The sequence below is a fragment of the Amblyraja radiata genome, chromosome 9 (assembly GCF_010909765.2).
Source record: "Amblyraja radiata isolate CabotCenter1 chromosome 9, sAmbRad1.1.pri, whole genome shotgun sequence".
NCBI lineage: Eukaryota > Metazoa > Chordata > Chondrichthyes > Rajiformes > Rajidae > Amblyraja > Amblyraja radiata.
This window is the reverse complement of record NC_045964.1, coordinates 9850368-9874999: the sequence shown is the minus strand read 5'-3', so window position 1 is coordinate 9874999 and position 24632 is coordinate 9850368. Positions and strand designations below refer to the sequence as shown.

Genomic DNA, 24632 nt, shown 5'->3' with positions numbered 1-24632 from the left:
CTGGTGAACCTTCTCTGCACTCCCTCTATGGCAATAATGTCCTTCCTCAGATTTGGAGACCAAAACTGCACGCAATACTCCAGGTGTGGTCTCACCAAGACCCTGTACAACTGCAGTAGAACCTCCCTGCTCCTATACTCAAATCCTCCTATACTCAAATCCTCCTATACTCAAAACCACAAATACACATTGTTAGCTGTTTGCTAGGTGAGAACTAAAAGCTGATGTGACTTGGGTGGAGGAGGGCTGAAGAAAGAGGAAATGCAGGGGTTACTCGAAATTAGAAAAATCAATATGAATACTGCTTGGTTGTAAGCTGTCCAAGCGAAATAAGGAATGCTGTTCCTCCAATTTGCGTTTAGCCTCACTCTGACAATGGAGGAGGCCCAGGAGAGAGTGGTCAGCGTGGGAATGGGAAGGGTAATTAAAGTGTTTAGCAACCGGGAGATCAGGTAGGTCCTGGCGGACTGAGTCCTACTCAGTCTTTAAGTCATACTTCACGCCTCACCACAGATGCTGCCTGACCTGATGAGCAGCCCCAACACTTTATTTTCATGATTCCACCTGAAAGACAGCACTTCCAGTTGTCCTGGGCTGTCTGTCCGGACTTGATGCTCAGGTTTGAAGCATCAGCAGCCATGCAACCATCAGGACTGCAGCCACCATCTCTCTCCCTGCACCATGCCATGCACCAAGTCTTAAATACAGCAACTGTGCCGTCCACTCTTTGTTTCTTTAGTTACGTTGAGCAAGGGTAAACAAATCTTCCAGCGCCCTGTGTTCCATCCTGACGTCTGATTTTATCAGTGCGGAGTTTGCAAAGGGAAAAACCGGGTGCAAGGATTTAATGCAGGAACTCACCTCTCCCGTGACCAGATACTTTCCATCCGGAGAGAAGGCCACTGCTGTGATGGTTTTCCTGGAGAAAATAAAAACTGAAGTCAGATCATTTATTTCCCACTGCATTAGAAGATAAAAGCATTTGCCGGTACCAGATAGTCAAAGTGATTCCCCAATCTGATTCTGGGCTGACTTTTACATTCATTCTCTCTCGCTTTTCCTTCATAACTTCCTCTGCCATTCTCCTCTTTAACCTTGGTGGCCAGCCACTGGAGCTGCTGAGGTGACATTCCTCACTGCCATTGGGGAGATGCTCAAGGAGATGAGCTAAAGAAATGGCACAATCGTTTTAGTCTCTGATCTCTGCAGCACAATGCTGCACAGTGGTGGAGTTGCTGCCTTACAGCGCTTGCTGCGCCAGAGACCCGGGTTCGATCCCGACAATGGGTGCTGCCTGTGCGGAGTTTCTACGTTCTCCCCGTGGCCTGCGCGGGTTTTCTCCAAGATCTTCGGTTTCCTCCCACACTCCAAAGACGTACAGGTTTGTAGGTCGATTGGCTTGGGTTTGTATAATTGGTATACATGTAAATTATCCCTAGTGTGTGCAGGCTTGTGTTAGGGTGCGGGGATCACTGGTCGGTGCGGACTCAGTCACTGAGATACTTAGAGATCTTTGAGATACTTAGCTGTATCTCTAAGCTAAACTAAACTAAACTCTGCTACTTATAATCTTCATTGTCTCTGGCTATGGCAAATGCAGCACAGAGCACTCAGAAATTAACTTGCTACCACGCAGAAGGAGGAGGCCATTCAGTTTCTCTCATGCAGGCCTGTTCCCAGCAATGCAATTCTTCCCTTCTTATTTCCCTTTAGTCCTGCAATCCATTCTTTCTCACATTTAGTTTAGTTTAGTTTTCTTCAGAGATACAGCACGGAAACAGGCCCTTCGGCCCTCCGAGTCCACACCGACCAGCGATTCCCGCACATTAACATTATCCGACACACACTAGGGCTAATTTACATTTATACCAAGCCAATTAACCTACAAACCTGGACGTCTTTGGAGTGTGGGAGGAAACCGAAGATCTCGGCGAAAACCCACGCGGTCAGGGGGAGAACGTACAAACTCCGTACAGACAGCACCCGCTGTAAGGCAAGCGCTGTAAGGCAGCAACTCTACCACTGCGCCACCATGCCAACACATGCCCATTAGATTCTGTTGTCACTTATCTACAACATACAGCAGCCAATTAACTAACAGACCTGTGTGTCTTTGGGATGTGGGAGTAAACCAGAGCACAAGGAGGAAACCCATGAGGGATAAAGGAGAATATGTAGACTCCACACAGACACCATCAGAGGTCAGGATGAAACACACGGCACTGGAGCGGTGAGACACCAGCAACAGTGTGCCACCCTATTTGTCCCAGGGTAATTGATCAAAATACATCTATTGATGCTCCTGAACACATCATCAGTGATGTAACCTGGGGTCATTGGGTGTTTTGGGTCTTTCAACATCAGACACCCTCACCCAGGCCACCCAGCCGTGTGTCCATGACTTGTGTTCAGGTGACATTCGCTCCTCCCCATGGACCTTCTCTCCTGATCCAGAGCCATCTCGAGGCTTTCTCCGCTGCCTCTGTGATGTTCTTGATGGCTCTTCTCCTCTCCATTCCGTTGATGCCCAGCGCACTCAAGGCTTTGTAGAGCGATTGCCCTGCAAAACCTCTGCAGCCAACCTCGATGGGCAGACACCTTGCCTTCCAGCCCTGCGTATGGCAGTCTATGACCAGCTCTTCGTAATTGGTCATCTTCCTCTCGTGGGCCTCCTCCAGACGGTCCTCCCACGGCACTGTCAGCTCCAACAAGACAATGTTTTTGGTCGCCTCTGAGACCAGGAGGATGTCTGGCCTCAGGCTGGTCATGGCAATGTGCTGTGGGAACTTCAGCTGTTTCACCAGGCCTACAGAAAGCAGCCAGTCCTGCACAGTCGCCAGGATTCCTGACTGATTCCTGGCTGCTGTGGTTCTTGGCAGCTGTACTTGGGCCTTCACGAAGGTGATCATCTGGGTGGTGTCCCATTGGGAGGAGTGCAATTGGATTCCTTCCATTAATACAAAAGTTTCCAATGTCTTACCTTGATCCATTCAGTATGTGATGCTGCTTGGCCTTCTTCGGATTAAAAAGCACAACCACGCACCTAGAGGGGGATAAAGTACAAATGTTTGTAAATTGAGATCAGGCAACAAGAGCCAACCGACATAGTTATTTTTTGGTGGCCAAGTTGGCCATATTCATCATTGACAGTGAGCAGTCAAGGAATATGTTTGTGAGTTTCTGAATAATTCAGTAGTTATTGTGAGGTAAGTGCTGTTAAAAAAAAGCATGGTCATTAATCAAATAAATAATGTAATAAAACAAAACCAAATTTTAGGCAGATTGTCTGTCACGAAATATGTCATTAATCTCTGTCAAGAAAAAAATTGCAGTCTTAATCTCTGCAAGGCTGTTTTGATGCAAATTAATATGGGGTGTATTATGCATTGCACAGGGAATAATATTGTTTTAGATCTGGGCTCATGAACACACACACACACAATAAGAATGAAATAAAATGTCTACTTCAATTAAAATATCTATTCTTTGTTTATTCCCCCCTCGTCTGAAAACACCAGTGAATAAGACATCTTCGGGACTTTGGCAGCACTGCATCAGTAGATATTCCAGACTATTAGATGTTACTCTATTAATGTTACTCTATTGAAAATTACAAACTCCAACTAAACTCCGAACTACGAACTGCCTGGATTGCACTCGATACTTCAGGCTTTGTTTTTGTTTTTGCACTATGATTTTTCAATTTATTAAACTTATTTTTGTTGTTTATTTTTAGTTTAGTTTCGTTTAGAGATACAGCGAGGAAACAGGCCTTTCGGCCCACCGACTCCACACTGACCAGCGATCCCCGCACATTAACACTATCCTACACACACTAGGGACAATTTACATATTTTGTTGTTTACCAAGCCAATTAACCCACAAACCTTTACATCTTTGGAGTGTGGGAGGAAATCGAGTGTGGGAGAAAACACACGAGGGTCATGGGGAGAACATACAAACTCCATATGGACAGCATCTGGAGTCAGTATCGAACCCGGGTCTCTGCCGCTGTAAAGCAGTAGCTCTACTGCTACTACTGCAAACCGCACGTCAAAAACCTTGGCGTGATATTTGACTCCGCTTTGAAGTTTGACAAACAAGTCAATGCTGTGATAAAAGCTAGCTTCTTCCAGCATCGCACGATAGCTAAAATCAAACCATTCCTCCAATCCGACGACCTTGAAAAGATCATCCACGCATTTATCTCCTTCCGCCTTGACTACTGCAAATCCCTATACACTGGCATCAGCCAATCATCCCTGTCCTGCCTGCAATTAGTCCAAAATGCCGCAGCGAGATTTCTGACGTGCACCTGTAAAAGGGACCACATCACCCCGATCCTGGCCTCTCTCCACTGGCTCCCAGTGTGGTATAGAATCAATTTCAAGCTCCTCCTATATGTATACAAAGCCCTTAACGGGCTTGCCCCCACCTACATCAAAAATCTGCTAACCCACCACTCTACCTCCAGGTCCCTCAGGTCGGCCGACTTGGGGCTACTGACTATCCCGCGGTCTAGGTATAAGCTCAGGGGTGACCGCGCTTTTGCGGTTGCAGCACCTAGACTGTGGAACAGCATCCCTCTTCTCATCAGAACTGCCCCCTCCATCGACTCCTTTAAGTCTAGACTTAAAACCTACAAGCGTTTCTTGAGGTCCTCTGAGGGAGCGCTGTATTTATGTATGTATTGTTAGATCTATGTACCGTTTTATGTAGCACGTTAGTACCTGCACTGATGTAAAGCACTTTGGTCAACGAGAATAAAATTGACTTGACATGACTTGACTACGCCACCGTGCTGTCGTGGTATTTGGTAATATGATATTTACTGAGTACTATCTGTTGTGCTGCTACAAGTAAGAATGTCATTGTTTCATTTCAGGCTATATGACAATAAAACACTATCTTTCTTTGACTCTTAATAGCCATACACACTTTTATTTACCTTTTTACTGTAATAACCAGATAGTTCTGCTATTAGATGATAGCTGTGTTCCTAAGAAACCTTGTGCTGTAGCACAAAATCATACTATAAAGACAAAAAAATGAGGGAAAGGGATAAGGGACTAGATTCGAACATGCAATGTATAGTTCCAAAAATAAAGGTCTTTTCAGTTTACTAAATTTATTACAGGGTGTGTGTGACATTGGGCAATGGTTTAATGCACATTGCTTGTCAATGTCAATGACACAGTTATCGTAGCAGCTATGTTCTTAGGAGACAATGGTGAATGATTACTGCAGGGTGGTTGAATACAAAAATATTTTTTTCTCTTGATTCTGTTTAAATCCAAGACAGCTTTTTTTTCTGCTGGTCAATATCTAAAGTAAATTTTAGCAGTTTTCTAGTTTCCGATCAAAAGCAGAATACAATCAATTTGGCCCACATAATACAAATATTGTTCATTAATTCCCCACGCAACATTATAACCATATAATAACCATATAACAATTACAGCACGGAAACAGGCCATCTCGACCCCTCTAGTCCGTGCCGAACACATAATCTCCCCTAGTCCCATATACCTGCGCTCAGACCATAACCCTCCATTCCTTTCCCATCCATATAACTATCCAATTTATTTTTAAATGATAAAAACGAACCTGCCTCCACCACCTTCACTGGAAGCTCATTCCACACAGCTACCACTCTCTGAGTAAAGAAGTTCCCCCTCATGTTACCCCTAAACTTCAGTCCCTTAATTCTCAAGTCATGTCCCCTTGTTTGAATCTTCCCTACTCTCAGTGGGAAAAGCTTTTCCACGTCAACTCTGTCTATCCCTCTCATCATTTTAAAAACCTCTATCAAGTCCCCCCTTAACCTTCTGCGCTCCAAAGAATAAAGCCCTAACTTGTTCAACCTTTCTCTGTAACTTAGTTGCTGAAACCCAGGCAACATTCTAGTAAATCTAAATTATATCCAATTTGTGTTACGGAAAGCTGCGTTATAGCAGAACTACCTGTCGTAAGTTTTCTAGCGAACCTGATGAATGTAAAGGGAACGGAAACAGTACATACAGTAGGTTTAAGGTGAAGGGGAAAAGATCTGAGGGGTAACTTTTTCACACAAAGGGTGGTGGGTGTATGGAACAAGCTGCCAGAGGAGGTAGTTGAGGCAGGGACTATCCCAACATTTAATAAACTGTTAGACAGGTACATGGATAGGACAGGTTTGGAGGGATATGGACCAAGGTCAGGCAGGTGAGACTAGTGTAGCTGGAACATGTTGGCCAGTGTGGGCAAGTTGGGCCGAAGGGCCTGTTTCCACACTGTATCACTCTCTATGACTCTACAAGCTCTCTTGACCGTGGCTTCGGCCACACATTCCTGACCCCTGGTGTCCCACAACCAAATCCTGGCTCCAGCCACAAACTTGATCCACAGTCCAGATGTCAGCCTTCACCCCGGCCCAGACACACTCATGTCCCCTGGCTCTGGACACACACTCCGCTTGCACTGCGGATCCCAGACTCATATTCCAAACTACTGAGTGAGCCAGACGCTGAACCATCAAGATTTCCCAATAATCGGATGCAGGATTATGAAAGTTTTATGGTACCTTTAATTTTATTTGAATACTATTCGGGAATCGACAGGAAACAGTTTACTTCAATAAGCAACAATGAATGATCCATGCATATCTAATAATGTGCGAGTAGGGAGATTGAAGATTTTGACCAAAGATTGATCCATCGGCTATCCTGCATCATAATTTGTGCATTTCACTGGGACATCTTGAGATTGTCAAAGCTGTTCTGTAAACGTAAGCCTTCATACTGGTACAATACGGAGATGATTTTGGCAGCGGGAGTCCAGACAACGAGAGTGAAAGGGGCATTTGGTTAACTGAGACTATCTGACTCAACCTCTCGAGACTTCACAAAATATCGCTTTACCAAGCAGCTGACCTGCAAGGAAATTGCTGCAACTCCTTTGATGCATTTGTGGCTCCAGGGTTTTCTCCTAAATCAGCTCGGAACACAGATATAAATCTGTGGTTGAGTTTATCCTGGAATAGTGGGAACACCTTCCACTGAAATACATCTGTTTATTCAGTTACACTGAAATTAATTGAATCAAAAATATGAGGTGACCATCCTGTGGTCAATACTTGCACACATATTTTGCACTAATATCTTTGGATTCATGCTCCACTTCCTGGTCCCATCAGACTACAGTCTCTAATATCTCCCTCTTTAACAATACTAAATTACTGTCACCATTGGTTTTTCACATTACTAGCCTCTAACGTAAATGGTTACAAAAAATATGTATTATTACATGTGATATTGTTGGTATGTAAAGGGCCTGTCCCACTTTCACGAGTTATTCACGAATTCTCCTGAGTTATTCACGAATTCTCCCGAGTTTTCAAACACGCAGAGTCTGTAGGTGGCCATAGCTGTCTGTGGATATATCGTAGCGGCTCGTAATGCCAGCTGTAGGTACTCGGGGCATCAGGTAAGTCGGGACGTTTTTTCAGCATCATGAAAAATGTCCACGAGTAAAAAAATAGTCCTGAGTACCTACAGCTGGCATAACGAGCCGCTACGATATATCCACGGACTCCTACCGCCTCCTACGGACTCGTTACGAACATTCTGCGAGTTTGAAAACTCAGGAGAATTCGTGAATAACTCGGGAAAGTGGGAATGGCCACTAAAATTATTCATCTCTAACATTGTAGGTTTTTCACACTGATGACATTTAATAAATATTAGTCTTTAATATTCTTGGTATTACATATAACAATGTAATATTGCTCGTGTGTAAAAGCACTGGTCTCCAAAATTATTAATCTCTAATATTTTTTGTGTTTCACACTGATGACATTTTAAAATTATTAGTCCATATTCTTGGTACTTAATATTGCAGATCTCTAATATTTCTAATTTTTTCTATTATTAAAGATGAATATGACTGGTCTGCAATATTATTGTAACCTATTGGTCACCTTATCTTGGTTACTAATATTTCAGGATTTTAATTTATTGATATCTAATGTCACTAATCACAGAGCCAATAGCCTTAGACGCACTAATATTAGAGGCTCAGTATCACTAGTCTACAGGCCAACACATTTTTGATATGTTTAATATTAATGTTCTCAGTACAACTGACGTCTTAAATATCCTTCATATCCCATATTACTGAATTTCCCTATTTATTGGCCCATAACAGAATGAATATTCTGTCACCCATTCCTTCTCTCCAGAGATGCCGCCTGTCCCACTGAATTACTCCAGCAATTTGTGTCTCAGACACAAAATGCTGGAGTAATTCAGTGGAAGGGGGAGAAGCAATGGGTGGCATTTCAGGTCAAGACCCTACTTCAGACTGAGAGTCAGGAGAGAGGGAGACACAGAGATGAGGAAGTGTATGGCGTGAAAATGAGACATCAAAGGGGATGCAATTCAAGGAAAATGTAGAATTTGCTAGCTAGGAGAAGGTGACAACGAAACAGAAAGAGATAAAATTTAATCAGGGAGATAGACTGGTCGGAGAACTAGGAAGGGGGACAATAGACAATAGACAATAGACAATAGACAATAGACAATAGACAATAGGTGCAGGAGTCGGCCATTCGGCCCTTCGAGCCAGCACCGCCATTCAATGTGATCATGGCTGATCATCCCCAATCAGTACCTCGTTCCTGCCTTCTCCCCATATCCCCTGACTCCGCTATTTTTAAGAGCCCTATCTAGCTCCAGAGAACCTGCCTCCACCGCCCTCTGAGGCAGAGAATGAGGAGGGGACGGAGAGAGAGAAAGCAAGGGTTACTTGAAGTTAAAGAAGTCAATATTCATACCCAAGCGAAATATGAGATGCTGTTCCTCCAATTTGCGCTGGATGTGTGTAATTCCAGTTACACTGCTAATGTCATGGGCTATTAATTCTGTTTACTATTAGTGTTAATATCACTTTTTACTACAGTGATAATTCTGCAGTGCAATACTGCTGCTGTTAACATCAATCTGTCACTGGCACTTTTAATTATAAATACAATTTCAATTTTTGAGAATGAATCTATTTTGAACCTAGTGAAAACTTAATTAGTAGGAATTTCAGTTTGGGCAGCATATCCCATACGGCAGATACAATTAATAACATTTAGGTTTAAATATAAGTTTGGGGCATCATCAGTTCTGCAACATACAATCTCCTCAATATATTAACATATTTCTCAAATATTGTACTGAATTATCTCATTTCCAACTTCATACTACTGCCCTGCACTTGTAAATCCTGGAGGACTATTAACTTCAGGACAACATAATGACCCCATGTACGGAAATAGTATTAATAACAAGCAAGCAGTATGTTGGCCCTTAATAAAACTCGATTAGATAAATAGATAAAAGAGTTTAGTATTGCAAGATGGTCACAAAAGATAGACACAAAAAGCTGGAGTAACTCAGCGGGACAGACAGCATCTCTGGAGAGAAGGAATGGGTGACGTTCAGGTCGAGACACTTCTTCGTCTCGACCGGAAACATCACCCGTTCCTTCTCTCCAGAGATACTGCCTGTCCTACTGAGTTACTCCAGCTTTTTTGAACCTCGGTTTAAACCAGCATCTGTAGTTCCTTTCTGCACACTAAGTATTGCAACATTGTGTTTGATTTTCATGTACAAAAAACGAGTTCAAACGTTGTGCACCAGTTTCAATATATTTTCCCATGGAAGTCCCGTGCTGAGGAAAACTGGACCGGGCACTTCTTGTTACAATTCACCAGTAGCAGGTGCCATCCTCCTGCATATTCTGCATACTTTGAAGATGTCATCAATGTGTATACCATGCCATTTGGTAGAATCTGGATCTGAAGGATGTGACCTAAGGCACAGGTTATTTTGACAGCAAAGCACAGAGTAAATAATTCAGGAACCATGCATGAACTAACGGCATTAGCTACAGTAGGACGCTGGTTTTAATCTCACTCTGTGCCCCACATAAGCCCCACAGCCTGGACCTTTGCAGACTGGCAGCACACATGAACCCTGCGGCCTCTGAGGTCAGTTTTGAATCAGGGTTGCTGGAGCTGTGAGGCCGCAGGTTCATTAGTTAAACTACTGTGTCACCTAGATATGTCTAAGTGTCTATATCATTGGGAGGAAGCTTGCTGAATGTTCTTCCTTTCTGCAGTGCAGAGCCAAGATCATCAAGGCACTTTCAGTCGGCATGATTCCCCGTGCGATGGACTAAACATGGCGGCAGCTGTTTTCATCCACTGCCTGCCTACACCCCGGAAGTTGGGGGAAGAGGAGGATGACCATTACTCTTCTCTCTACCCCAGGCAATCCTTGTGGAAAGTTTAGGACCTGCTGACTGGGTAACTCGGCATACCGTCAGAAATAAAATTCAAGATTTTGAGAGAGAGGGAATGCAAGGGTTACTTGAAGTTAGAGAAATCAATATTCATACCACTGGGGTGTAAGCTGCCCGAGCGAAATATGAGATGCTGTTCCTCCAATTTGCGGAAAGTGGAAAGGGGTGGAGATGGAAAGATGTGACTAGTGGTGGGATCCTATTGGAGGTGGCAAAAAAGTCGTCTTGTTGAGTCTCATTGTCTGTACTCGTTCTCACCCAGGACAATGGCCAGTTTCTTTTATCATCGCTACTACTTTGCCTATCTTTCATTCATTTAATAATAATAATAAATTTTATTTATGGGCGCCTTTCAAGAGTCTCAAGGACACCTTACAAAAATTGAGCATGTAGAGGAAAAACATGTAAGGGGAATGAAATAAATAGTAGAGACATGACTAGTACACAAAGTAAAGACAGAATTCAATACAAAACACAGTATGAGGCAATTAATGCACAGATGAAAAGGGACGGGGACGTGGGGCTAAGGATAGGCAGAGGTGAAGAGATGGGTCTTGAGGCGGGACTGGAAGATGGTGAGGGACACGGAATTGCGGATCAGTTGGGGGAGGGAGTTCCAGAGCCTGGGAGCTGCCCTGGAGAAGGCTCTGTCCCCAAAACTGCGGAGGTTGGACTTGTGGATGGAGAGGAGACCGGCTGATGTGGATCTGAGGGACCGTGAGGGTTGGTAGGGGGAGAGGAGGTCAGTGAGATATGGGGGGGGGGCCAGATGGTGGAGGGCTTTGTAGGTGAGGACCAGGATTTTGTAGGTGATCCGGTGGGAGATGGGAAGCCAGTGAAGTTTTTTGAGGACTGGAGTGATGTGATGCCAGGATTTGGTGTGGGTGATGAGTCGGGCGGCTGCGTTCTGGACCAGTTGGAGTCGGTTGATGTAGGTGGAGCTGATGCCAAGGAGAAGTGAGTTGCAATAGTCCAGTCGGGAGGAGATGAAGGCATGGATGAGTCTTTCAGCAGCAGGCGGTGTGAGAGAGGGTCTGAGTTTGGCGATGTTGCGGAGATGAAAGAAGGAGGTTTTAATGACATGGCGGATGTGAGGCTCAAGGGAGAGGGTGGAATCAAAGATCACGCCAAGGTTGCGGGCCTGGGGAGATGGGGAGACAGTGGTGCCGTCGATGGTGAGAGTGGGGTTATTGATTTTGCTGAGTGTGGCTTTGGAGCCTATGAGGAGAAATTCTGTCTTATCGCTGTTGAGTTTGAGGAAATTATGTTGCATCCAGGTTTTTATAGCTGACAAACAGGAGTTGATATGGGAGAGGGGGGTGTTGTGGGGGGATTTGGTGCCAAGGTAAATCTGGGTGTCATCAGCGTAACAGTGGAAGTCCAGATTGAAGTGGCGGAGTATCTGACCAAGGGGGAGGATGTAGATGATGAAGAGGAGGGGGCCGAGTACGGAGCCTTGGGGAACGCCTTGAGTGACTGCGGCTGTAGCAGAGGTGTGGTTGTGGAGAGAGATGAAGTGGGATCTGTTGGAAAGGTAGGAACGGAGCCAGCTGAGTGCAGAGGTCTTTGAGTCTGGTGAGCAGGATGTTATGGTTCACTGTATCGAAGGCTGCGCTCAGGTCGAGGAGGATGAGGATGTTGAGGGAACCAGTGTCAGCAGAGGTGAGGAGGTCGTTGAGGACTTTGAGGAGAGCAGTTTTTGTGCTATGGAGGGGGCGAAAGCCAGATTGGAGGGGTTCAAGTAGGTTATACGCAAGGAGGTGGGAATGAAGTTGCGACGCAACGATACGCTCCAGGGTTTTTGAAAGAAAGGGGAGGTTTGAGATTGGGCTGTAGTTAATGAGAGAGGAGGGATCAAGACCAGGTTTCTTTAAGATTGGTGTAACGGCAGCAGTTTTGAAAGCGGAGGGGACAATTCCTTGGGACAATGAGGAGTTGAAGAGATTAGTGAGGTAGGGGCAGAGAACGGGTAGGCAGGACTTCAACAGGGGAGTGGGGAAAGGGTCGAGGAAGCAGGTAGTGGGTTTGGAAGAGCTGATGAGTTTGGAGATTTCAATAGGGGTGACCAGGTCAAACTGGGAGAGGAAGCAGTGTGGAGGAGGGGTAAGGAGGTCAGTGGAGATGTTGAAAGGAGGGGCCTTGTTTGTTCTATATCTCTCCACATCACCGCCTGTATCTCTCGTTTCCCTTTCCCACGACTCTCAGTCTGAAGAAGGGTCTCGACCCGCAACGGCACCTATTCCTTTTCTCCAGAGATGCTGCCTGTCCCGCTCAGTTACTCCAGCTTTTTGTATCTATCTGTGGTTTAAACCAGCATCTGCAGTTTGTTGTTTGTACTGTACATGGATATATGACAATTGTTTGTACTGTACATGGATATATGACAACAAACCCCACCTGAAGTGACTTAATTTGCCTTGGTTGCAACTGTACCAGATAGGAATCAGTTACTACCTTTTATCCAGTGTACAGGTCTTGATACTGAGGCAGATACAAGCTGCAATGTATCAGGCAGGACTGTTCCCTTCACATTACTTTGTTCCATCATCTATCTTATTTGTGTGTCGGGACTGACTCATGTACTATGCAGTTCTGGTTTATGATTTCCTTGTAAATCATTCGGCCTCTAGGGTCCATTCCAGCACTGTGTTTTTCTTCATCTGGATGTTAAATACTGTAACCCCACAGGGACATTTGATGATCAACCTCCTTTTGTGACACACAGGGACACTCCCAACAAGCTGACACAGCAACAGCATTACCAGACAGGACTCTATTCCTTAGAGCGCAGCAGGATGAGGGGTGATCTTGCAGAGGTGTACAAAATCATGAGAGGAATAGATCGGGTAGATGCACAGTGTCTCTTGCCCAGAGTATGGGAATCGAGGACCAGGGGACAATGTTTTAAGGTGAAGGGGAAAAGATTTAATTGGAATCTGAGGGGTAACTTTTTCACACAAAGGGTGGTGGGTGTATGGAACAAGCTGCCGGAGGAGGTAGTTGAGGCTGGGACTATTGCAATATTTAAGAAACAGGTAGACAGGTACATGGATAGGACAGGTTTGTAGGGATATGGACCAAACGCAGGCGGGTGGAACTAGTGTAGCTGGGACATGTTGGACGGCTTGGGCAAGTTGGGTTGAAGAGCCTGTTTCCACGTGTAAGAAGCTATGATGCCTCTACCCCTTTCTAAACACCAGCTCTGGCTTTATTTCCCTTCCCTAAGACATTCTACAGGTTAGGTAAAGATGGAAAGACACAGCATTCCAAGCTCCTCAGCACTATGCTGGAGCGTGCATTGCCTGGAGGGCCCGGAAAAGGGCAGGGGTTAAGCAACAGCCGTGATCTCTTCCGTGAATGCAGCGCCGGAGTTCTGGTTTCGATCCCGACTATGGGTGCTGTCTGTACGGAGTTTGTACGTTCACCCCGTTACCTGCGTGGGTTTTCTCCGAGATCGTCGGTTTCCTCCCACATTCCAAAGACGTACAGGTTTGTAGGTTAATTGGCTTGGTAATTGCAAAAATTGTTTTAAAAAAAAGTGTAGGATGGTATTAATGTGCGGGGATCGCTGGTCGGCGTGGACCCGGTGGGCCGAAGGGCCTGTTTCCGTGCTGTATCTCTAAACTATAAACTAAACTAAACTAAACCCATATGCAGTTACTGTTTAGGCACACTTTCAAAACAATCCACTCGGTACTTGAGAATAACAAGAGTCTGTGGATCTCAACACACATCCCTCAGAGCTAGGAGTGGGTTTGTCAAATGTGACTGCACTTTCTGAGGCTGAGTACTTTCGAGGCAGAATAATGGAGCACTGCAGAAGCCCAAGTCGTTCATCTGTGCTCCTCTTTTGCGTCAACTCTCTTTAACGTCCGACTCAGCTAATCCCACTCTCCACTCACTCCACCCATTAGTGCGGGGCCAGTATCATATGCCAGACCATCTTTAGCTGCTTCACCAAAACCTTCTTCCATCATAAGGTCAGAAGTGGAGAAGTTCACTGATGGTCATTCAATCCCTTCGTAGCAGGGCGAATTCTGCGGACGCCCACAGGATCAACAAACTCATCAGGAAGGCTGGCTCCGTCCATGGGTGGAGTTGGATTCACCGGAGGTGCTCGTGGAAGGGAGGATGCTCCTCCATCTGCGGAGCATCTTGGACAATACAGCTCGCCCCCCCCATGACACACTGGTCAACCTGAGGAGCATCTTCAGCAACAGACTGGTCCCACCAAGATGCAGCACAGAATGCCTTCTTCCCCATGGATATCAACTCCTCACCCTTCCGTCGTGGGGGAGACTGACTCTCCCCCCCCCCCCAATCTTTGCACATCCCCAATCCTGGACTTTCTACGTCACTTTAACTTCATGTTTCATGTATCTTGTTGTGTTTTATGACTGCTGGCAGATCAATTTCCCTCTTGGGATTTAAAGAGTTCTATCATATCATATCATTGTATCATTGTAAGTCCTGAAGCTCATACCTCAACAGCTCCACCGAAGTACCTTCACCACTAAATTTCCAAGACATTTCCAAGACAACCAGACATTTCCAAGCCGCCGAGGAGTGTTCACCCGATGCCGGCATTCCAGCTTTCTGGCAAGAGGGCCTGAAAACATCGGACTGGCTGCGGAGGCCACAAATAGGCCCCGACCTCGGGTGATCACAGAGGGAGAGGACTAAACTTTCTGATGCCTTTCCCCACAGTGGAAATTTTTTATTCTGTTGTGGGGGGACGTTTGTGTTGAATTATACAATATGTTGTGTCATTTTTCTTAATTTTTATTTTTCTATGGATGTATGGAAGCTTAATTATTATTTTATTTATTTTTTCTATGTAAAGCACTTTGGTCTCAACGCGAGTTGATTTAAACGTGCTATATAAATAAAGTTTACTTACTTACTTACTTACTAAATGTTCACACTGTGAATGAATAAATAATATTCACTCGAGTGCACAAGTACATGGCTTCATTAACGGGTTTCCCATTAAAAACATTTACTGACATATTACAACATGCAAGGAGGCCATTCTGCCTATCGAGTCCATTCCAGCTCTCAGTAGATCAATTTCATCCATCCATTTCCCCTTATTGTGTAGCACTGTAACTTATTCATCTGTCAGGATTGAACTGTGAGGCAGCAGGACTAACTACTGATCCATCAGATTAAAGCAGACCTTCTTCCTTGAAGGCATGAGCCAACCAGATGACTTTTACCACCATCCAGTTTCCTGTTTCTGAGCAGTGTTTTAAGTCCGGGGTTAATCACTATTAAGTCATGGAGTGATACAGTGTGGAAACAGCTCCTTTGGCTCAACTTGCCCACACCGGCCAACATGTCTCAGCTACACATGTCCCTGCTACACTGGTACCACCAGCCTGCATTTGGCCCATATCCCTCCAAACCTCTCCTATCCATGTGCCTGTCTAACCGTTTATTAAACGTTGTGATAGTCCCAGCCTCGACTACCTCCTCTGGCAGCTTGTTCCATACACCCACCTCCCTTTGTGTGAAAAAGTTACCCCTCAGATTCCTATTAAATCTTTCCCCTTTCACCTTAAACTTATGTCCACTGGTCCTCGATTCACCTTCTCTGGGCAAGAGAAACTCTGTGCATCTACGCGATCTATTCCTTGTTTAAGTTCCCCAGTGGCCATAGTGGAATTTGAACTGGTTTCTCTGGGGTTAATAAACCAGAATACTGACTGCCGTCTGAGTGACTAAATCGCGATGCCATCATAACACACGGAGTAATTAATGGCCTGTTGAAATTTCACTTGTACAAACACTGTCCCTCATTCCATATATGTTCTTACAAGGGAACCCTCTGCAGAGTTAGACACAAACGTCCCAGTGAAACAGTGTAAACAGTGTCAAACACATGTCTCCCTTTTCCAGAGCCTTTGTCGGAGGATCTAGCTCAGCACCACACCAGAGCCTCAGGAGTAAAGCCATGTGTTCACAGGGAGAACGTGCAAACGCCACAAGGACAGGCATTAAGAATTTAATTCAACCAAGATTACAATCAAAGCTAGTTTTAGACAGGCGTTGTGCCTTGCCTCCATCATAACAATCCTGGCCCAAAAGTAAGCTGAAGAGTCTGGGGGAAACACAATAACATTTCCCACTTTAATGTGAGGTTATGTCTGTCCCGTGTGGAAAGTGCTCTTCCAACACCACAAAATCATTACACTACATCCACACATGGTATTGAAAGAGTATGACAATCAAAATCTGCAGATGCTGGAAGTCTGAAATGAAAACTGAAAATGCTGGAAACACTCAGTGGGTCAAGCAGCAATTGTGAAAAAAGAGTCAGCTTGTAATGTTAACTTTGTTTTCCTCTTCTCAGCCGCAGCCTGGCCTGCTGAGTGATTCCACTACTTTTAGTCTTCCTTTGAGAGTAAAGAAGCATAGAGTGCCTTGTGCAGAATGAGGCCAAACAGCCCATTATTTCTGTGCTGGTTCCCTACCAGAGTAACACATTAGTTCCATTCCCCGATGATTACGGTACCACAAAAGATATTAGTTTCCTACTCTATTATATCAGAAATTGAGCCATAGAATTGCCGAGCACAAGGCCATTCAGCCCTCTATGTCCATGCCGACCCTTTTGGTCCAACTACACCAAACACATTTGCCTGCATTCAATCCGTATCCTTCTTCGCATTGTCAAACAAATGTCTATCTAAATGTCTCTTAGAGTCACTATCTGTTTCCACTATCTCCTCAGTGATCTCCAGATATGAACCACCCTCTGTAAAAATCTTTCCCCTCAAATTTCTTTTAAAACTCCTTAAACCTTTGCTGTCTTCTTTTTCATACTGAGACCATGGGAAACATTCTGACTGTCGATTCTATTTATGCCTCTTCTCATCATCCTTGACCTCAGGAAAAACAAGCCCAGTCTGTCCAATCTCCCTCCTTTTATGCTTTGAGTATCATGTGTTATGAGGACTTCATTTCATCAGAACACAAAGTCTGGCCTTTCCCTGGTACTGAGATAGTGTGACTGATAATTTTAGCCAGTGCATTATTCACCAAGGCCATCAGTTTGAATTCACTTGAAAGCTAGCAGTGGGAGAATGATGGAAAGATCAAAACTGCAAAAACTGCAAAACTACAAACAAAAAGCTATTTTTTGTGTACAGATTAAGTGAAATGTAATTTCTTTGTTATAACCTTACAAGGATGTGCCTTCAATATTATAAACCATTGAGACAGAATGGGAAGGTCAATCGCAATTTTGACTGCAAGCAGCGACTGAATTATTTTCCGACCTCCCGAATGACCTTTAGTGTGTCACATCCTCAAAGTGGTGAGGCAGGTCATTTCTGGGGTCAAACACCGCGGTCAATCTTCAGCTCTGCCATGCCTGGCCTCATGGTTGCCATGGAAACACAGCCTGGTCACTACGAAAACTGATGGAGGAGGCTATTCGGCCCTTCTTCCCACTGACTGTCAGCAGATCAATTTCCCTCCGAGATAAATAAAGTTGTATCGTATCGTAACGGTGTGCTCTGCCATTGTAAATCCCATGGTCAAACTCTTCACCGAAGGAGGGCGGTGATGAGAAACTATGGCGACATGTTAGGGAAATGTCAAGAGGCGCAATACACACATTACAAGTTTCAAAATGAATAATCACCTTGCACTTCTGAACAACTTTAAGTGCAGCCAGAATAAAACTGATGACAACCCATGGAAAGTGACGAAAAAAAGCTAGAAAGTAACTCAGTGGGGGTCAGGCAGCATGGGAAAGTGATATGAGTGGAGATGACGAAAAGCTTGGCCTAGGCGGTGAAATAAAAGCTAGCATGTCAAAGGAAGGGCAAGAGGTGGAGGTTAGGGAGATTTATAGAGTAGTCCCCAGATATCTGAAGGCAAAGGTCAAATCTAAGCTCTATCATTAAAATAATTAAATATTTAAACCAAAGTAAACAAATTATTTGAGAGGACACCTCCTCATGTTCTTGTCTTTCAACAATAATTTACCAGCGAGGGAGTGCCTGACTTTGGTATCTGCCCACATCAGCACATCCCACACCCCAACCCAACCCAAGCTACGGTTTACCTGCCCCAGCCAGGAATACGTTCATAATTTCATAAGTGATAGGAGCAGAATTAGGCCATTTGGCCCATCAAGTCTACTCCGCCATTCAATCATGGCTGATCTATCTCTCCCTCCCAACCCCATTCTCCTGCCTTCTCCCCGTAACCCCTGACACCCGTACTAATCAAGAATCGATTTATCTCTGCCTTAAAAATATCCATTGCCTTCTATGACAAAGAATTGGAGCATCCACAGGGGGGAAAATGCGTTTATTTGATGCATTTCACAATGTCAGGATGGCGCAATGGGCTTCAATCACTGACGTAACATCGGTGCAACGCTTGCATGCATCAGGCCTTGCATTCAGCAATGCAGCAGTGACTGCAATCTGCCTGAGTGGTTATTGATCCTACAAGTGACTGGATTGGAGACAGCAGCCCAAATCTGAGCAAGAGGCTACACCCGACTTCACCACTGAACCATTGAAAGAGTCAGAATAGTATTTAGGACATGGGAATTCCTTGATTTTTCTTCCTGGAAAAACATCTTATGAAAAGATCTTTCCTAAGTTTAAAAGGCTAGGTGAAATGCATTTCATTTTGGATACTGAGGATTTCAATGGGTAGATATTGCGAAGATATTCGTATAGAATGACCTAAACAGTCAATGGCATTACAACGGGAATCTGTAAAGCAGATGTTTATAAATTGAGGAAAAACTAAAATAAGTAGATTAGGGGATTTTTCTGTAGTTGTCAGATCAAGGATTGATCAATTGGAGTAAGCTCGTGGACTTTAATCCTTACCCTGACATCTCCTCTAGTGTGGAGAAACCTTCAGTGATTCTCCACACATCTCCCAGTATTGACTGGTGCTTTTAATCTGAGATTTCCTTCAGAAATGTACAAATTCAGTCAACTGCATCAAATGCCGTCTCTGATTCAAGTATCGCTCTTCCCTGCTGCCAGACGGCTCTGCACTGAAGTCACGCACATCCCCCGCTATGCTCCCAATGAACCTGGCTACATGTGATTATCAGGAGGATCTCAATTAGTCAATTCCCGTGCCGATGAACTGCAAAAATCTACCAAAGGTTCACACCAACCATCCATCAAAACCATTCAAGTGTCCGACTACCCTGACATATACATTTTCTGGTTACACTTCACAGCGACATAGAGTTAGGAGCAGGCGATTCAGCCCTTTGAGCCACTCCTGTCATTTAAAAATGGATTTGTGGCACAACCCCACCTGTTTGCTGAGGTTCGTAATCCCTCCAACCAAGTCCTAGTAAGATCTATAAATCGCATTGTTTCCCACGGCAGCTTCTTGGGGTGAGGATCTCCAGATCATAAGATCATAAGTTCATAAGCAGAATGAGGGCATTTGGCCCATCAAGTCTACTCCACCATTCAATCATGGCTGATCTATCTTTCCCTCCTAACCCCATTCTCCTGTCTTCTCCCCATAACCCCTGACACTGATAGTAATCAAGAATCTATCTGTCTCCACCTTAAAAATATCCATGGACACGGCCTCCATAGTCTTCTGTGACAAAGAATTACACAGATTCACCACCCTCTGACTAAATAAATTTATCCTTTAAGGTCCTTTAATTCTGAGTCTATGACCTCTAGTCCTAGATTCTCCCACTAGTGGGAACATCCTCTTCACATCCACTCTATGCAAGGTCCCCACTGTTCTTTGTATGATGGGTCTCCTGACATTAATCACTGCAGTAACCTTGCTCTTAATTGAATGTATCATCATTGTGTTATCACCATCCTCTGGCTCTTCCCCCATTTTCCCATTACAGGATGGATATGGAGTCTTTGGAGAGAATGCAGAAGTGGTTCATCAGAATACTGCCTAGATTAGACGGTATTTGCTATAAGGAGTTTAATTTACTTTAGTTTAGTTTAGAGATATAGCGTGGAACATGCCTTTTGGCCCACCATGATGACCATTGATCACCCGCACACATCTTATCCCATTTTCGTATCTTATACACTAGGGACAAGTTACAGAAGCCAATTAACCTACAAACTTGCATGTGTTTGGATAAACTTGGGTTGTTGTATCATGGGTTGAGGGGAGACTTGATAGAAGTATATAAAATTAAGAGAGGCATAGATATGGTGCACATTAGAACCTTTTTGCCAGTGTGGAAATGTCAAAGACTAGAGGGGATACGTTTAAGGTAAGAGAAGAAAAGTTTAAAGGAAGGTAGACACAAAATGCCTAAATACTCAGAGGGTCACGCAACATATCTGGAGAGAATGAATGGGTGACGTTTCGGGTCGAGACCTTTCTTCATACCCGAAACGTCACCCATTCCTTCTCTCCAGAGTTGCTGCCTGACCCGCTGAGTACTCCAACAATTTGTGTCTACCGTCGATTTAAACCAGCATCTGCAGTTCTTTCCTACACATAAAAGTTTAAAGAAGATTAGATCAAGTGCAGACCTGTTGGGTCTGCTCCCTTAACGCAATATTCCAGCACTTACCTGTTCCCCCAACGCAATGCGGGGAGGTGTGGGGGGCAGGGAGGTGTGTGTGTGTGGGGGGGGGGGGGGGGGGGGGGGGATGGGGGGGAGGTGGGTGTTTGGGTGTGGGGGGGGGGGGGGATGGGGGGGAGGTGGTTGTTTGGGTGGGGGGGGGGGGGGGGGTTGGTAGAAGGGATAACTTTATGTCTTTGCAATTTTGGTCCATCTCTTGCTCAGAGCAAACTTCAGAACTATGTGCATTGAAGTCTCTATGGTTTCTGAGCTGTTGTCAGCAATGTGAAGTTGGAGAATGACCTTGAATAACGTTAGTAGCTGGTCTGTAAGTGGAATTGAATTCCTTTACCACGGTGTTGAGAGTTGGCCGTATTACTTTCAACTCATATTTGGTCTGCGATGGGAAGTGTGTGGGAGGGAGGGGCGGGGTAAGGAGGGAGCACCGCGCTGTGGGAGGGAAGGAGGGAGGCCACGGGTGGGCATGTTCACGAGGACCTGAGCGAGGCCACGGGCGGGCGTGGACCCGAGAACCCGAGCGAGGCCGTGGGCAAGCATCAAGCAGTCAGAATGAAGCAGCCCGACCGTTGGGGAGGTGGTGAAACATTTGAGGAATGTTCTGGAAATGTGGCCCTACCCCTGACATCACTCGAAGCTGGTGGAATATTATGTGTGTGAAATGGGCGTCGACCCGAGCCATCGTGCCTGCCCACCTCATTGTGACGTCATCAGCTGGTTGAAGAATCTGTGTGTGAAAGTCGGTTTAAAAGGCAGTTTTGTCTTTTTATAAAAACTTTAATCACCAATAAGTCGTGAAATATAGCATCAAATCTTGTGAACCTGATCACTGCGTAAAGGGGAAAAATGTGAGTCAGAATATGTAAAAATGTAAGTCAGAATACGTAAGCGTTTACCGCGTAGCGTTTTGGCAAAAATATGAAAACACATACACACACACAAGATGAGACTTTTATAGGTATAGAGATGTGTGGGACAGGATTTTTGCATAGATGGTGGTGGGTGCAGGGAACGCACTGCCAGGGATGGTAGTGAAAGCAGATACGATAGTGGCATTTAAAAGGCTTTTAGATGGGCACTTGATATACAGGGAATGGAGGCATATGGATCATGTGTCGGCAGAGTAGTTTTGTTTAATTTAGATACAGTGGGGAAAACAGACCCTTCGGCACACTGAGTCTGCACCGACCAGCGATCTCCGCACATTAACACTATCCTACACACACGGGATAATTTACATTTATACCAAGCCAATTAACCTACAAACCTGTACGTCTTTGGAGTGTGGGATGAAACTGAAGATCTCAGAGAAAACCCACGCAGGTCACGGGGAGAAGGTATAAACTCCGGTGCGCTTTGTACCCTTTCATATCTCTAGCTTCCCTGTCCCCTGACTCTCAGTCTAAAGAAGGGTCTCTCCTTCTCTCCATTGCTGATGCTGCCCGTCCTGCTGCTTACTCCAGCATTTTGTATTATTCTGTGTTCTATGTTCTATGGGAAACCTCTGTCAGACGGAACAGTTCCTACTTACCCTGACAAATGCTTTAATCATCTCAATTACACATTGCACATTGCACTCCAAAAGGTACAAGACTGGTGTTTCGAACTTATTCTCTTAACATAACTGTTAGTTCCTAGAATCAGCATTCCAATACCCCATGGCTGGCACACCCCTCCTGATATGTGACATGCTGAACTGTATACTAACTAACCAGATCTGAACACTTGTAAACGACTTACACCCCATGTATTTCCAACTTGTCATCTTTTTCTGTGATTATTTTTTTAACCTTCCTTAGCTTTGAGACCTTTGAATCCAAAGTTCCCAGCTTCATACTGTTCACTAAATTCCTAGTCCAGCTGATGAAACACAGAAGGGTCAAGTCCACAAGGACAAGCTAAGACCTTCAGATCTAATGCATGCAGTGAGCTGCAAGGAAATCCCCACAGAATGAGCCTGAGATTTAAAGCATCTACTGAAGGTGCATGGTAGTGTGATACACCAAGGAACACAAGCTACAGTTCAGTGTGGGACAATAAAATTACTGTGTAGGAAGGAACTGCCGATGTTGGTTTATACCGATGATGTGTTACCACCCATCCTTCTTGCCCGACACATTATACTCTGGACACGGTCTGAAACATCTCCACATGAAGCTTTTTCTTATTTTCCTCTCATAAATTGCTGTCTGTATTGATTGCCATTCCTTGGGACTCAGCTCCTGAACCTTCCCAGTGGCCATGGGATCTAAGAACACCATTCCTTGATCATTGACCATGGGATGAGTCTCCACGGTACCCGGACGTGGCGCCACTTCCGCACAGGGTGTCCACCATCCTTGGAAATTCACCCTCATTTCCTCTGGTCCTCTCCTCCCTCAAAATAAAGTTGCTGGTGGGGAACAGAAATGTCCACTTCCTTTACAACAAACTTCATCTATTTCAAACCTACTGACTCCCATGGCTATCTGGACCACACTTCTTCCCACCCTGCTTCCTGTAAGGACTCTATCCCCTACTCCCAACTCCTCCATCTATGCCACATCTGCACCCAGGATGAGGTGTTCCAAACCAGGGCATCAGAGATGTCCTCATTCTTTAGGGAACGGGGGTTCCCCTTTTCGAGTCTAGATGAGGGTCTCACCAGGATCTTCTCTATATTCCATAGCTCCGCTCTCCCTCCCCATCCCCCCACTCGTAACAAGGACAGAGTCCCCCTTGTCCTCATCTTCCACCCTACTAGCCGTCACATACAACAGACAATCCTCCGACATTTTCGCCACCTCCAACGGGATCCCACCACCGGCCACATCTTCCCATCTCCTCCCCTTTCGGCTTTCCGCAGAGACCGCTCCCTCCATGGTCAATTCGTCCTTTCCCACCCAAACCACCTCCTCCCCTGGTACATTCCCCTTACAACCGCAGGAAATGCTACATTTATCCCTTTACCTCCCCCCTCGACTCCATCCAAGGACCCAAGCAGTCTTTCCAGGTGAGGCAGAGGTTCAGCTGCACCTCCTCCAACCTCATCTATTGCATCCGCTGTTCTAGGTGTCAGCTGCTCTACATCGGTGAGAACAAGCACAGGCTTGGCGATCGCTTCGCCCAACACCTCCGCTCAGTTCGCATTAACCAACCTGATCTCCCGGTGGCTCAGCACTTCAACTCCCCCTCCCATTCCGAATCCGACCTTTCTGTCCTGGGCCTCTTCCATGGCCAGAGTGAGTCCCACCGCAAATTGGAGGAGCAGCACCTCATATTTCGCTTGGGTAGTTTACACCCCAACGGTATGAACATTGACCTCCAATTTCAGGTAGTCCTTGCTTTCTCCCTCCTTCCACTCCCCTTCCCAGATCTCCCACAGCCCACTGTCTCCACCTCTTCCTTTCTTCTTCCCGACCCCCCCCCCCCACCCCCACATCAGTCTGAAGAAGGGTTTCGACCCGAAACGTCACCCATTCCTTCGCTCCATAGATGCTGCCTCACCCTCTGAATTTCTCCAGCATTTCTGTTTACCTTTGATTTTTCCAACATCTGCAGTTCTTTCTTAAACATGTCCACTTCCTTTGATTGGTCCGGGTGCGGTGCATTGTTTATGTGTAGAATTGAGGGTGTCTGAAGAAGGGTCTCAACCCAAAATGTCACCCATTCCATCTCTCCAGAGATACTGCCTGTCCTGCTGAGTTACTCTAGCATTTTGTGTCTGGCTGGGGGGGAAGGGATCTGTCCTCCA

The 24632-nt window shown here is 45.3% G+C and overlaps 1 protein-coding gene across 1 annotated transcript in view; it reads right to left on the bottom strand.

Annotated features, from left to right (window-relative positions):
• mapkbp1 (mitogen-activated protein kinase binding protein 1) overlaps window positions 1–24632 on the bottom strand; it is a 216876-nt gene that overhangs the window by 113948 nt on the left and 78296 nt on the right. The window contains exons 3-4 of the mRNA XM_033026649.1: window positions 2981–3043; window positions 862–919 (exon numbers count right to left, since the gene is read on the bottom strand). Of these exons, the coding sequence (XP_032882540.1) occupies window positions 862–919; window positions 2981–3043 (121 nt within the window). The remainder of the gene's footprint in view (window positions 1–861; window positions 920–2980; window positions 3044–24632) is intronic.